General features: G+C 43.1%; 1 protein-coding gene across 19 annotated transcripts in view; it reads right to left on the bottom strand.

Annotated features, from left to right (window-relative positions):
- Positions 1 to 14267, bottom strand: part of SFI1 (SFI1 centrin binding protein) — a 99462-nt gene extending 85195 nt beyond the window's left edge. For 15 of the 19 annotated variants that reach the window (XM_064578721.1, XM_064578715.1, XM_064578710.1 and 12 more), the window contains exons 1-2: positions 10226 to 14243; positions 3444 to 3572 (exon numbers count right to left, since the gene is read on the bottom strand). In XM_064578721.1, the coding sequence (XP_064434791.1) occupies positions 3444 to 3466 (23 nt within the window). In that variant the 5' untranslated portion in view covers positions 3467 to 3572; positions 10226 to 14243. Of the gene's footprint in view, positions 1 to 3443; positions 3573 to 5993; positions 6090 to 9588; positions 10189 to 10225 lie in introns of those variants that run through there. The other 4 variants (XM_064578711.1, XM_064578712.1, XM_064578714.1 and 1 more) reach the window with 4 other exon arrangements.
- Positions 14268 to 14290: the final 23 nt, after the last annotated feature.

The raw sequence follows: 14290 nt of genomic DNA, 5'->3' as shown, positions 1-14290 counted from the left end.
TCATGCACCTTTCTGAATCTAAACTGTGTTCTAATTTTTTTTTTAAAGCAAACACACTCCCTTCTCAAGGTCCCACATCTGAAGCTGTAAAGTAATTGGAGAAAATAAGAGTTAGAGGCTACCGAGCTTCATTTTAAGCCACGGTTAATTTGCTTCAGAGGATGAAATGAGGCAGGCCTGAAGAGTGCTCTACAGGGCACAAGGGAAACACTGTCGGAGTGCTGATTCAGCTTTCAAGGATCCCCTTTCTATGGGATCAGCAGGGGCAGACCTCAGCAGCCATGCTGGAGCTCCATAACCCTTCTCCAAGTCCCAGTGAATTAGAGCAGGAGGAGAAATCTGACTCACACTGGACTATCCAGATTCATCCACCCAGGAGTGAATTTTGAGCTGAGACACAGACTGAACAGGAGTTGGAGGCTGAAGCACCAATATGGCACCACTCAGGAGGAAAGGTCCAAACAACTGCCAGATAGGTCACTCCCACCATACTCTGGCTTCTACCCTGCCCAAGGCCTAGTAGGTTCTATAAAAAATTTCTGTACGTTAGTTACCATCAGAGGTTGCAAGCAATCAGAACCCAAATCAAATAAGCATAAGGAAAAAAAAGTGTAACAACAGTAAGGGTCCTTCAACAAAACTGACAAGCCTTTAGCAAACTGCTAAAAGTAGGAATGAAAGAGAGGACATTACCACTAACTTTTCATAAACTGAAAGAATATAAAGGACTACTATGAACTTTATGCCAACAAATTAAATAACTGAGATGAAATGAACACATTCCCAGAAAAACACAAATTACCAAAATTGACTCAAGAAGAAGTAGAAACTCTGAATAGACCTATAACAAGCGAAGAAATGGACTTAGTAATTAAAATGTTTCCTACAAAGAAAACCCCAGGTCCAGATGGCTCCACTGATGAATTCAATCAAATATTTTAAAAATAAATGATGCCGATACTCTATAAATTCTTCCAGAAAATAAAGAAGGAAGGAACACTTCCAAACTCATACTTTGAGCCAGTATCACACCCTGATACCAAAGGCAGACAAAAATACACACACACTGGGACGCCTGGGTGGCTCAGTTGGTTAAATGTCTGCCTTCAGCTCAGGTCATGATTCTGGAGTCCCAGGATGGACCCCATGTCAGGCTCACTGCTCAGCAGGGAGTCTGCTTCTTCCTCTGCCCCTCCCAGCTTGTGTTCTCTCTCACTCACTTTCTTTCTCTGTCAAATAAATAAATCTTTTAAACACACACACACACACACACAAAATATAGACCAATATCTAATAAACAAAACTATCAACACAAAAATCCTCAAAATATATTAGTAAACCAAATCCAACACATAAGAACCATACAAAAAACACCATGCCCAAGTTGGATTTATCCTAGGATGCAAGGTTAGTTTAACATCTGAAAATCAATGTAATATACCCTATTAATAAAGGACAAAAACCATAAGATCATTTCAACTGATGCAGAAAAACCATCTGACAAAATCCAACACCAGTCATGATAAAAATTCCCAAGATTCCCACAGAAAACTGATGATATACTAAAAACAAATGATAATTTGAGGATGGCCGATTTACAAAGGTGTGCGTGTAGGGGAACCACAAGGGAAAGTGCAGGAACCTGAAGCTAGTAGAAGCTAAGCTAGTGTCATCTCCAGGCCCAAAGGGATAAGGAGAGGAAATAATTACCAGAATGCAGAAGGAGAGTCAGAGACTCCTGCCTCACCAGGTGCTCTGTGAACTTCAGTGGAGGGACACAGCCAACCCAAAACATCTTGCAAGGAGGGAACCAAGGGAATAAATAAATAGTCTGGGCTCATTCTTCTCCCTCCCCCTACCTCCTGCCAGACCTCTTCTTTGGCCAATCCCATCAGGAAACCTTGGATGCCAATGAGCGGAGATTAGATATTCAGCACAAAGAGGTAATTCCCTAGTTCTTGCACTTTGGAAGAATTCTGAACTAGAGCTTCAAGAACTAGAGCTGGTGTCTCAACATTGTTAGATCTTCCTGCTTCTGTCAGTGTGCTGCCTCTGCTTGGTGGATACTGCAACTGCAGTCACAGCAACCTCAGGAATAGAGAGCAACCCTCTCTTTAAATGGCTGTCTCAGCTTTAGAGAAAAACCCCTGATTAGCCTATGCAGTCACATGCCCAGGGCAGTGGGACACTCATGACTGGCCAGCTACAAGCCATATACCCACCCCTGTCTGAGGTTTGTTAGTAAACAGCACTCTTTCTTGTAAATTCCTTCCTTTTGTCAAGGTTAGCCAGAGCTGGATTCTGCTATTTGGAATCAAAAGAACCTTCATCTAGGCTGAAAGTAACCATGATCAAAAGCAGGAGAAAGATCCAAAATACAGTCAGCCTTGCGTGTTAGAACTTCCAACCGGAGGATTTCCCAAACACCAAGAGAGGAATCTTTGGGGAAAAAAACTACTGGGGAAATGGAGGGCCCAGAGCACTGTCCAGCATCCAGACCACAGCTACTCCATCTAGCACCAGGAATGGCAATTCCCAGCGCTTCTTTCCTGGTGCCCACACTGGTGTCCCCACTACCTAGGAGATGCTCAAGGAGGAGCACAAGGTGGCTGTACTCCGGGTGACCTATAGCTTAGCTCCCACGGTGACCACCATGATCAACATCCGCTGCAAGATGTCGGTGCCCAACTACATCATCTGGTCTCTCTGCAACACAATCTTCATGAACTTGTGCTGCCTGGGTTTCGTGGCATCCACCTACTCCATGAAGTTTAAGGACCAGAAGGTGGTGGGTGATGTGGCTGGAGCCCAGGCCTATGCCTGCACCACCAAGTGCCTGAACATCTGGGCCCTGGTCTTAGGCCTCCTTCTGATCATTGCGTTCATCAATATTTCTTTTTTAAAGATTTTATTTATTTATGAGAGAGAGAGAGAGAGAGAACATGGGGGGGAGGGTAGAGGAAGAAGCAGACTCCCCAGTGAGTAGGGAGCCCGATGTTCATCATTATTTTTCATCATTATTTCTGCCACTGGCTCACTGATAATTTTCTAAGCAATTTCAGAGAACATAAAACATTATGGAAGCTATTAGCAGCTGCCGTAGCCTGAGGCTGTCACTCCTATCACAGAATTTTATATACATGTCAGTCTGCAATTGAATTCAATAAAGTACTTGTGTGTGGGGAGGAAAAAAAAAAGAACTTCCAAACTCAGCAAAATCATCCTCATTCTTGCTCAAAATCATAATTTTAATGATGGATATTTCCACACACTCAAAATGGTTTTGAACTCTAACATTACATATGAAATGTACATTACACTCTAGATGAGAAAACCAAAATACCAACAAAAAAATCCTTTCCCAAAGTTCCTTTCTCACCACTTAGGATTTAGGAATGGGTCACAATTTCAGTTATCTTTTTTTATTAAGTCCTATCACTCACCTGGAGTCCACCTTCCTCTGCATTCTCTGCTTACTTCTCTTTTGATGGAAATTTGGCAGTGGCTTGATATACACTTCTCAGTGAGCAGATTCTTCATGAATCAAAAAGTCTTTTATCTTCCCTTTTTAACTATAAAAAAAGAGGGAAAAGGAGAGTAAATTATCTGAAGCCTCTTAGGAGCCACATTTCTGAACAGCTACATGCTAGCTCCTAATCTCTTCTTAATTCAACATTAGATGAACATGGCAAGTCTATGAAATTTTTTAAATTGCATTTTGAGAGACTATGGACTCCGAGAAACAAACGGAGGTTTTAGAGGGGAGGGAGGTGGGGGGATGGGTTAGCCCGGTGATGTGTATTAAGGAGGGCACGTATTGCATGGAGCACTGGGTGTTATATACAAACAATGAATCATGGAACACTACATCAAAAACTAATGATGTAATGTATGGTGACTAACATAATAAAAAAAATTAAAAAATAAAGTTATTTTATAAGAAAGGAAACTGGGAGGAGAGAGAATGACACTCAAAAGGCTATAACTGGCTCATTCTTCTTATCCAGGTGATGCTCTAAGACCTCCAACTTCCCTTCACAGGAACACTAGGAGAGGCCTAGATTTCTTATTTTTTGCCAAATCAATTTTTTGTTGTTGTCAATGTTACCTCTAAGAATATCCAGGGAGTTTTGGTCAAAAGTAAATTACCGTGTACAGTTCCCATTTTCATTTGGTGATAATTTCTACCAGTAATATTCATTATGAACCAATAAGCAACATAGTTTTTATTTATTTCTTAGCACAAAGAATAGCAATGTTGTGGGTTGGATTGTGTCCCCCTAAAAGAAGTCCAACTCTGAGTACCTATGAATTGACCTGATTTGGAAATTGTCTTTGCAGATGTAATTAAGGTGAGGTCACACTGGAATAAGGTGGGCCCTTAATCCAGTATAACTGGCATCTTTATAAAAAGAGGGGATGAGACTGAGGGACAGATACACACAGAAAGGAGAATGCCATGTGAAGAAAGACATACAGGGAGAACAGCATGTGATGATGAAAGCAGAGACTAGAAAGATGTGTCCACAAGGCAAGGAACACCAAGGACTGCTGGCAACACCAGAAGCTAAGAGAAACGCATGAAACAGATCCTCCTCCAGAGCCTCCAGAAAGAGGATGGCCTGTTGACATCTTGATGTCAGATTTCTAGCTTCCGGAACTATGAAACAATACATTTCTGTTGTTTATAAGCCACCAAGTATATACTATTTTGTCAGAGCAGCCTTTGGAAACTAATTCAAGTAGTAACAAAAAGGAGTAAGATTTAAGTACATGGTGGAAGAAAGCTAATAGGGTGGACTTGTCTTATGTTGAGTAATTGTGAGATATTTATAATAAGACATTCATTCTAAAAGAATGAAATCACCGTTTATATTTCAATGACAATCAGAGAAGGAATTAGCCAGAAAAGAAAGTTAAACCATAAAAAACGAATAGACCTTACTGAGATCAAACATTTGTCCTCCTCGTCTTTCTGGTATCACACTCCAAGTAACAAAAGTCACCATTAGTGACTATTTCCGTAAATAAAGGATATTTCAAACAGGGATTTTTGGCTAAATACTGCTATAATAAATGAGTCACCACCTTGGGTTCATGTTTTGTTGTAATGATTAATGATTCTCTGGGATACCTACAGAGTGGGATACCAACAAGAAGCAGGCCTACAGAATCTCAGAAGAGCTCAGAACTAGAAGGAACAAAGGAATGGCTCCCAGAACTGAAGCCACAAGCCACAAATGAGGGGACTGAATGAAAGTCTACATGGTGAGCATTTGGGGCCACTGGTCTCCTTCCCAACCCTCCCAGGCAGGGTATCCAGCTCCTTCTCCACACCTTGCTTCCAGAATTCTGGCAGCTCAACTGGTACCTCCCAGTCAGGAGACTGGAAGAACCTTTGCAGAAGAAGCTAAAAACTAAAAGCCCTCAAGAGGGCGCCTGGGTGGCTCAGTTGGTTAAGCGACTGCCTTCGGCTCAGGTCATGATCCTGGAGTCCCGGGATCGAGTCCCGGGATCGAGTTCCGGGATCGAGTCCTGGGATCGAGTCCCGGGATCGAGTCCCATATCGGGCTCCTTGCTCAGCAGGGGGTCTGCTTCTCCCTCTGACCCTCCCCCCTCTCATGTGCTTGCTCTCTCTCATTCTCTCTCTCTCAAATAAATAAATAAAATCTTTAAAAAAATAAAAGCCCTCAAGATTCTCCTATCTGTTCCCTACCTCCCTCAATGAAAATGCACGCTCACCCCTAGAGAGAAGCTCACAAACCTGCAAGTCCTGCTCAGACACTGGGAGCGTCTAACTAATTTCTCAGTTGCTGACAATTAAGTATGAATGGACAATCAAGAATCACAAGAGATTTGGATGTGACCTCCAACAAGAAAGAGACCAAAGCAAATGAAGAAATCTGAGGAAGTCCACGACCTGTGATGTACTCCTGCCAAGAACTTGAATCTAAATATCATCAAGCATCATCTACAACTAAGTACCAACTTACCAAAAATACAGGGAATAAAAATGATTCTGCAATCAGCAAAATTGGTGATGTAGGAAACTTCAAAGGACTAACGACCCAGTTCCTTCAACAAATAAACTGCAAAGAGGGGAAACTTACACATTAAAAGACACTTAAGATGTAGATCAATCAAATGCAATGTATGGACTTTGATTTTGAATCTTGATTTTAACTAACTACAAACCAACTGTCAAAAAATATGAAACAATCAGGGAAACTTAAACTTTAAACTTTTTCTATTCTAAAAAATATTTTAATGAGTTATTAAAGAATTAATTTTTGGGGGGGTGCCTGGGTGGTTCAGTTGGTTGGGTGTCCGACTCTTGATCTCAGGGTTGTGAGCTCTGAGCTCAGCATGGAGTCTGCTCAAAATTCTCTCTCTCCCTCTCCCTTTGTTCCTCCCCTGGCTCATGCACACTGTCTCTCTCTCACTAAAATAATCTTAAAAAAAGAAAAGAAGAAAGTCTCTCAAAACTGAAGGATGCAAATCCTCAGATGAGAGGTCCTGCACAGAGGCCAAATGTCAGGGATCAAACACTTTTTCCCTGTGCAAGGAGAAAAAGTTTAAGCTATCCCATCCTTTTTTTTTTATTAAGATTTTATTTATTTATTTGGGAGAGAGCACAAGCAGGGGGAGCTGCAGAGGGAGAGGGAGAAGCAGGCTCTCCACTAAGCAGGGAGCCCGACGCAGGGTTCAATCCCAGGACCCCACCACCCCGGGATCATGACCCTAGCCGAGGGGAGGGATAGACGCTTAACTGACCAAACCACCCAGGCACCTCTAAGCTATCTCATTCTTGAGAAGTTACAGGAAAACTGGATGTTGTCAAAATTAAAAATAGTTGTGTTTCAAAGGACACCATCAAGAAAGTGAAAAGACGACTCACTGAATGCGAGAAAATACTGGCAAATCTATTAAGAGACATATCTAGATTATATTTTTAAAAATTCCTACTACACAGTAATAAAAAAAAAACCCAATTTTAAAATGGACAAAGGATGTGAATAGACATTTCTCAAAAAAAAAAAACATAAATGGCCAATAAGCACATTATAAGATGTTCAGTATCAGGGCACCTGGGTGGCTCAGTCGTTAAACGTCTACCTTCAGCTCAGGTCATGATCCCACGGTCCTGGGATCGAGCCCCACATCGGGCTCCCTACTCAGCAGGAAGCCTGCTTCTCCCTCTCCCACTCCCCCTGCTTGTGTTCCCTCTCTCGCTATCTCTCTCTCTGTCAAATAAATAAATAAAATCTTTAAAAAAAAAAACACACAAGATGTTCAATATCATTAGCCATCAGGGAAATGCAAATCAAATCCCAATGAGATAACCATTAGGATGGCTACAATCAAAAAGAAAGAAAGACTGGGGCACCTAGCTGGCTCAGAGGAACAGGCAATTCTTGATCTCAAGGTCGTGAGTCCGAGCCCCACACTGAGTAGAGATTATTTCAAAAATTAAACTTAAAGACAAAGATAATAACAAGTGTTGGTGAGGATGTAGAGAAAGTGAAACCCTCAGACACTGCTGGTGATAATGTAAAATGGTGCAGCCACTTTGGAAAACTGGCAATTCCTCAAAAAGATAAATATAGAGTTACCATCTGACCTAGCAGTTCCATTCCTAGGTACATAGCCAAGAGAACTTAAAACAAATGTTTATACAAAAACCTGTATATGAATGTTCACAGCAATATTATTAATAATAGCCAAAAAAGTGAAAGCCCAAATGTCCACCAACTCATGGATGGACAAACAAAATATGGTATATCCACACAATGAAATATCATGCAACCATAAAAAGAAATGCACTACTATTACATGTTAAAACATGGATGCATACTGGCACATGCTAGGTGAAAGAAGCCAATCACACGGGAGCATGTATCATATGATTCCATTTATATGAAATGTCCAGAACAGATAAATCTATAGAGTCACAAAGTTAATGCCTGGCTGCCTAGGGCTGGAAGGACTGAAGGGAAATGGGGAGTGACTCCTCTAACATTAAGGGTTTCTTTTCAGGGTGATAAAATGTTCTAAAATTGATTATGGTGTGGTTGCATAACTGAATATATTAAAAACCACTGAAGACTTTCAATTGGTGAATTGTATTCTATGTGAATTATATTGCAATAAAGCTGTTAAAGAAAGAAAAGGAGGAAGTAGAAGCAGTAGTTATTAAAGGAAAATGTATCCCCAAAACCAAGGAAGCAAATAGAGGGGAAAAAAAGGAACACAGGCAACAGCAAATTCAATATAAGAGAATAGCAAAAAGAAGCAAATCCCAGGATAGATGTGAAAAGAAGTTTCTGGATTAGAACTGAGTACAGCAGGCACAGAACCACCAGATCAGATTAGAACAGAGGAAGATCTCCAGGAAAAAGATGAAATGGACAGTTTTGAGAGTAATTTTGCAAAAAATTTAGATAGGCATATGAGAAATGCTGATGCATTCAGGGAAAAAAAAATTAATGACCTGTGCATGAGTACTAGGCAAATGAGAAAATAAGATAATTATTCATTTTCAGAAAAAAATAATGGGATGTACAAGAAAGAACAGTTGCAGTACTCTGGTATAGCTGTGAAATGTTATATAACACTGACCACTTATCTTCCACGGATAACAGTCAACACTTTATGTGTAAAACTAAAAAATCAGGAAATATCGCCCATAAGGATATATACTTCCAACTTATAAATAAGATCAGGAGAAACTGCTAGCAGAATGGAAATTATGACTGGGGCGTGGGGCTATTTTCTATTCTAAGCTTTTTTTTTTTTTTTTTTAAAGATTTTATTTATTTGACAGAGAGAGAGACAGCGAGAGAGGAGGGCACACAATAGGGAGAGTAGGAAAGGGAGAGGCAGGCTCCCCGCGGAGCAGGGAGCCCGATGCGGGGCTCGATCCCAGGACCCTGGGATCATGACCTGAGCCGAAGGCAGACGTTTAACGACTGAGCCACCCAGGCGCCCCTCTACTATAAGCTTTTATTATTGGTTTTTAAAATCATGTATGTTAACTTGAAAAATTAAATTACTTTTTAAAGAACTTTGTTTCTACAGGGGGCACCTGGGTGGCTTAGTCAGTTAAGCATCTACCTTCGGCTCAGGTCATGATCCTGAGCCCCGCATCGGGCTCCCTGTTCAGCCAGGAGCCTGCTCCTCCTGCTTATGCTCTTTCTCTCTCTCTCTCTGTCAAATAAGTAAATAAAATCTTTAAAAAAAAAAAGTTTCTACAGTACTTCGCAGCTGCTAACAATGACTGAGAAATCAGTGATCCTACTAAAGAAAAGCAAGGAAAGACCTAAATTTATATCTTAAGCATCCAAAACAGTTTCAACTACTTCTTCCAGGAAGCCTTGCCTGATACCTCCAAGCTTCATATTTTCATGGCACTTGGGCAGGTACCATGAGATCTAAAACGAATAGATTAAAAAAACAAACAAAAAAACACTTATGTAGCGGGTACTCTGTCAGGTATAGATAGTACTAAACATTTTTCATTCATAACCTGCCTTTTAACCACCACCCAAACAGGTGGTAGCCATTTCATTCATTTTACAGACGAAGTACCTAATTGAGGTCATTAGCCAAGAGGTAGGGCCGGACTGGTACTCAGGTCCCTAACACCATTCGTTCAAATATTTGCATCTACACAGGCTGACAAGAAACCTGAACTGCCTCCCGTGAGATAATAAAGAAGCATTTATCTCCCGCTGCCGGTGAGGCTTCACTGTTGTTGACCTGCTGGGCCCTCTGGGTTCAGATGAGGCCTCCCAGGTTTGTGCACACTAGCCCCGGGCCTGGCCATGCAGCAGGGACCCAGAAACTCCTGATTCGGATCCGCGCACGCTAATGAGCCTTGCATGGATGCAGGCACCGGCGCCCGCCTGCAGCGCACCAGACGCGCGGGAGGAAGCGGCGCCCGGAGCCCGGGCGACTAGACGCTGACGGGAAGCAGCACCCGGCAAGAAGGACGCAAGCACCATGCTGGGCGAGGAAGGTGGGCTCCGAAAGTCCTGCGCACTCTCTTCACACCTCTTCCATTCCCAGATCACAATCCGTGGATAGGCAGCATCGCCTGCACTCCTAGAGAAGGAAGCGGAGGCCCCAAGAGGAGAGTCCACAGGGACGTGCGCTCGCCGCTGGACTCCCAATCGAGGAGGCCGAGCCACTCAGAGGCTGGAGACGATGCGACCGGGCCTCATACCTGACAAGCCGAGCACTCCGGCCTCGCGAAGTCCCAGCAGGAGTGGGCAGCCGCGGCCCGCGCTCGTCCGACCCGCGGGGCCCACACCCTCCTCAGCGCTTCCCGCGTCTCAGCACGCGTGTCTCGCGCCGGCCCCGCCCCTGTCTCCACGGCGACGCGGCGTGCGTGTGACACGCCCCTCCAGGGACTCTAGAGTTCGCGCAGCCTCAGTCCGATAGGTGACACGCCTCCTTCTGGCAGCCGGAGAGCACCGGCAAGGCTGTGTTGGCCCCAAAGTGCGCGGATGAATACGCCGTCTGTGCAACCTCAAGGTGGGCTTTCGGACTCCTCGGCCTACTCGCTTCTCTCAGAGCTCAGCTTCCTACAGCCACTCTTAGACAAGAGAAGTAGGAGTTATTTCGAATCGGATTCCCGAGCTACGCCTCACGCGGCAGGGACTAGGGATGAGGCCCACGCGGACGAAGGCCCTCCTTCCCCCCACTTCCAGGCTCCCGCGTGAGCCTCTCTAGCTCTTGGTTCTCGATGGTTCCCAGCCGGTGCGAGCCAGCCCCTAAAGAGTAGGGCGCGCGCATGCGTGGACCAGGGAGGTTGTCAATCTGAAGGGCAAGGGATATGTTGTTCCGCGGCCCCCGAATTTAAATGATCCCAGGCTGGGATCTTCTCTGAACCCTTCCTTAAAAAATGTATTTAAGCACTAATTGTTAGTAAATAGTCGTTAACTTTTTTTTAAAACTCTTATCTTTTAAAAAATAGGAGTAAGGGAAGGTAGGTGGGGCACTTTCATATGCTTTTCTCCTGCGCTTTGTAAAACATTTGAAAGCACATGAGATTTTTGGTGGAGACAGCAAAGGCTAGCATTATGTACTTAAATGCTTGAAAGATTTTATATTACAAATATGAGGTAAAATAACTTGTTGGGTGTCCTGGGATTAAAGTCACACAGGTAGTTTGCATTTTTGCTGGATTTTCTACATATGCTAATTTTTGTTACTAAAAAACAGGTGTTTAAAAGAAGTTCCACTTTAGCAGGACACGGGAACCAATCTTTTAGGGATGACTAATTTAGTGAGTTTCAAAGTCCTAATTAACACTAATATTTACTAACTGTAAAATTAGTCTTATAAGTACTTTATGCTTTCTAGATGATTTGCTGATGCTTTATTCCTGTCATGTACCTTTACTACCGTCAACTTTGACTAATTTAGGAAGGGATGAAAGGCATTTTCGAATTATTAATGCAAATAATTACTCCTGTCAGGAAAGATTAGAACAGTATAGAGTAACAACAGCTAGTGCAGCAGCACTTACTCAGTTGGCTCTGTTTTAAGTACTTCCCATAAATAAAATCAAACATGTAAAGCACCAGAAAGGGTAGAGGCTCTGCAAAGAATTTGTGTGGTCTTCCAAAATTCCCTTAATTTCTTTATAGTCCTTAACCTGAGTACATTATGCCACACATCTGTGAAACTGTTCAACTCTTTTTCTTAGAACCAGGGATTACCCTTAGAGCAAGAAAAACTGAACAGGAAAAAAACGCATTTAGAGAGGCACTGTCTAGTTGAGGTGTAATCCCAACTTTCTGACATAAGGCTGCTCTAAAAATTACTAGGTTTCTAGTATTTTCATCTGCTTCTCTACTGCTCTTGGACTGCTAATTTCCCCAACTGACTGAACTTTTGAGCCCCCTTATGCCAAACTTTGAACCAACAACTGAACCTAAATGAAGATCTTGCAAATACTTAGTAAAGAACAAGAGTAAATAATTTCTCTTATTCTCTCAAGGAGCCTCTCATACAGATATTTGAAAATTCATTAATTGCAAAAAGGGGCATTTAGAATTACAAACTATCATTCTTACCGAGAATATTCAAAAGCTACAATTAAACAAGGATTTGCAAGCATCTAGGTTTTGTATGACACAGGTGACCCTCCCTTAGTAAATTACTACCTTTATTCCCAGGTACTAATTTGCATCTCCTTTCACAAGGACAAATTGAGTCTGAGAGATAAGTGAGTTGAGACCAAGGTTCTACAAGATACTAAAGGAGAGCTTGGTGGAAGAGTACATCCCAACTAGGACAGACCGGAGGGCCCAGGAAATTAGCTCCAGGCCAGGCGTCTACCATGGTAGCTACAATGCCTTGAGCAGATTTTATGTGTAGTTGTGGTAATTTTAACGACTGAGCCACCCAGGCGCCCCTTTTGGTAATTTTAAAATATGTCCAAAAATTTTTTGACACTTCTGTATAAAAGTAGTCTAAGTCCCCTCCCCTTAGTGACTTCTTAATAGAATACAGCATGTGGCAGAACACTGAATGACTCCGAGGCTAGGTTAGAAAAGGCAGTTCAGCAGCTGGCTGCCCACAGAATCCTGCCACCATGTTGTGAGAAAAGCTCGGGCCACAGAGAGGGCATGTATAAACGTTCCAGTCAACAGCTCCAGGAGTCCCAGCCGACAGCCATCAAGCACCAAATATGTGAGTAAGCGAGCCATTAGATGGAGCAGAAACCAGGTGTCTTGCAAAATAAATAATTGAGTTAAGCCACTGAGTTTTGGGGTGGTTTATTACACAGGAATAAGGACAATGTTCTTAATATCTCTAATTCCTCAAAAGTAGGTACTACTATCCTTTTTTGACAAAGGAGTAAACAGGTCCAGAAAAACGAAATGACTGGCTCAGGTTTCACACCAACTGGCAGAACCAGAATATAAGAGCTTCAAAGAATGGGCCTTCTTCATTATATCTGATAGCAAAAGGATTATACCATTATCCTCAACCTTAGGAAGAACCTGATTCCAAAAGCAACTTGATTTCTAAAATATTAAGACGAGCATTGTTTCATTACCTACAATGTGCCTCTGAATAGGCTTAAAAAAATAAAAAGGCAGCTTTACGGAGGTTGTGTAAGGCTTTTTACCCAACTTATCCTTTTTAATATTGATAACAGCCCCTGTGAGATGGGTTATCATCTTTCCAATTTTATTGATTAGAAAACCAAGGCTAAGGATAAAGAACTGGCCTAACCCCAGCCTGTAGGGTGTGGCAGAACTGGGATGCAAACTCCGGCCCAATTTGCAAATGTTTCCCTCTGCCTCTTGCCTGCAAAGATCGTTAACACATGTTATTAAAAAAAAAATTGAAACACATTTTATTCAGTATTACAGACTAAAAGAAAAATGTTTTCATAATTTTCTCGGTTGCCAAGACTCATAGGAAGGGAACTTGGCGATCACTCAATGCCCAATCCCCTTATTTTACAAGTCAAGTTCAAAGTAGGCCCCTTCAAAGAAATGGAGACTTCACTACCCTTTAGCGAGAAAAACTGCGTTTCCCTCTACGCCCATGTAACATTTCACAGCAAGCCCGGGCGGTCAGCACGCGACAGAAATTGGGGCTGGGGATATTCCTGCAGACCGGGCTCACATGTGATCTCCGTCAAACCTTTACTGATGGCTCCTCCCCAGCACGGCAATTACTCTCATTTCTCAGAGTAGGGAAATTGTTTGCATTGCTGTGCACCCATTTGCCAAAGTCTCGCCACCTGGGACTATGCGCTTCACATTCGCCGTCTCATTTTCACCCAAACACTCGCACTTCCCCTTCCCGTGCAGGCGTAGAAAGACTCGGGTTATGGGCGGGGGAAAAAAAAACACCTTTCCATGAATCTGTCAGTCGCCTTTAGCTCAATCAAAAGCAATGGTGGCAAGTTTGTTAATGCAACAACATACAATCACATAAATTTATAGAGAGGAGCCATTTTAGAAAGAAAAAGGGAGAAAAAGGGCTTTGCCCAACATTACGCCACTAATGAAAAACCTGAGATTCGAGCCCACAAACGCCAGGCTCAAAAGCCCCCAGGTTCGCCTCAGACTGCCACCGCCGAAGCCCCACGGTTCCCCGCCGTCGCGAACCGTGCGAACGCAGCAGTCGTCGCGCTCCCAAATCGCACCAGGCCGCGGACCCCGGACCCAGACTTCGCTGGGACCACCGCCTTCCAGGGAGAGCTGCCAGGCGCGGACTGCAGGCTCCCAGCACCGCCCGCCCCTTTCCGCTCCGCCCCGCC

This window comes from Mirounga angustirostris, unplaced genomic scaffold (genome assembly GCF_029215605.1).
Source record: "Mirounga angustirostris isolate CCGP_5_RB_7025 unplaced genomic scaffold, mMirAng1.0.hap1 SCAF_14, whole genome shotgun sequence".
NCBI lineage: Eukaryota > Metazoa > Chordata > Mammalia > Carnivora > Phocidae > Mirounga > Mirounga angustirostris.
Note: the sequence above shows the minus strand (reverse complement) of the source record. Positions and strands in the feature narration are given on the sequence as shown.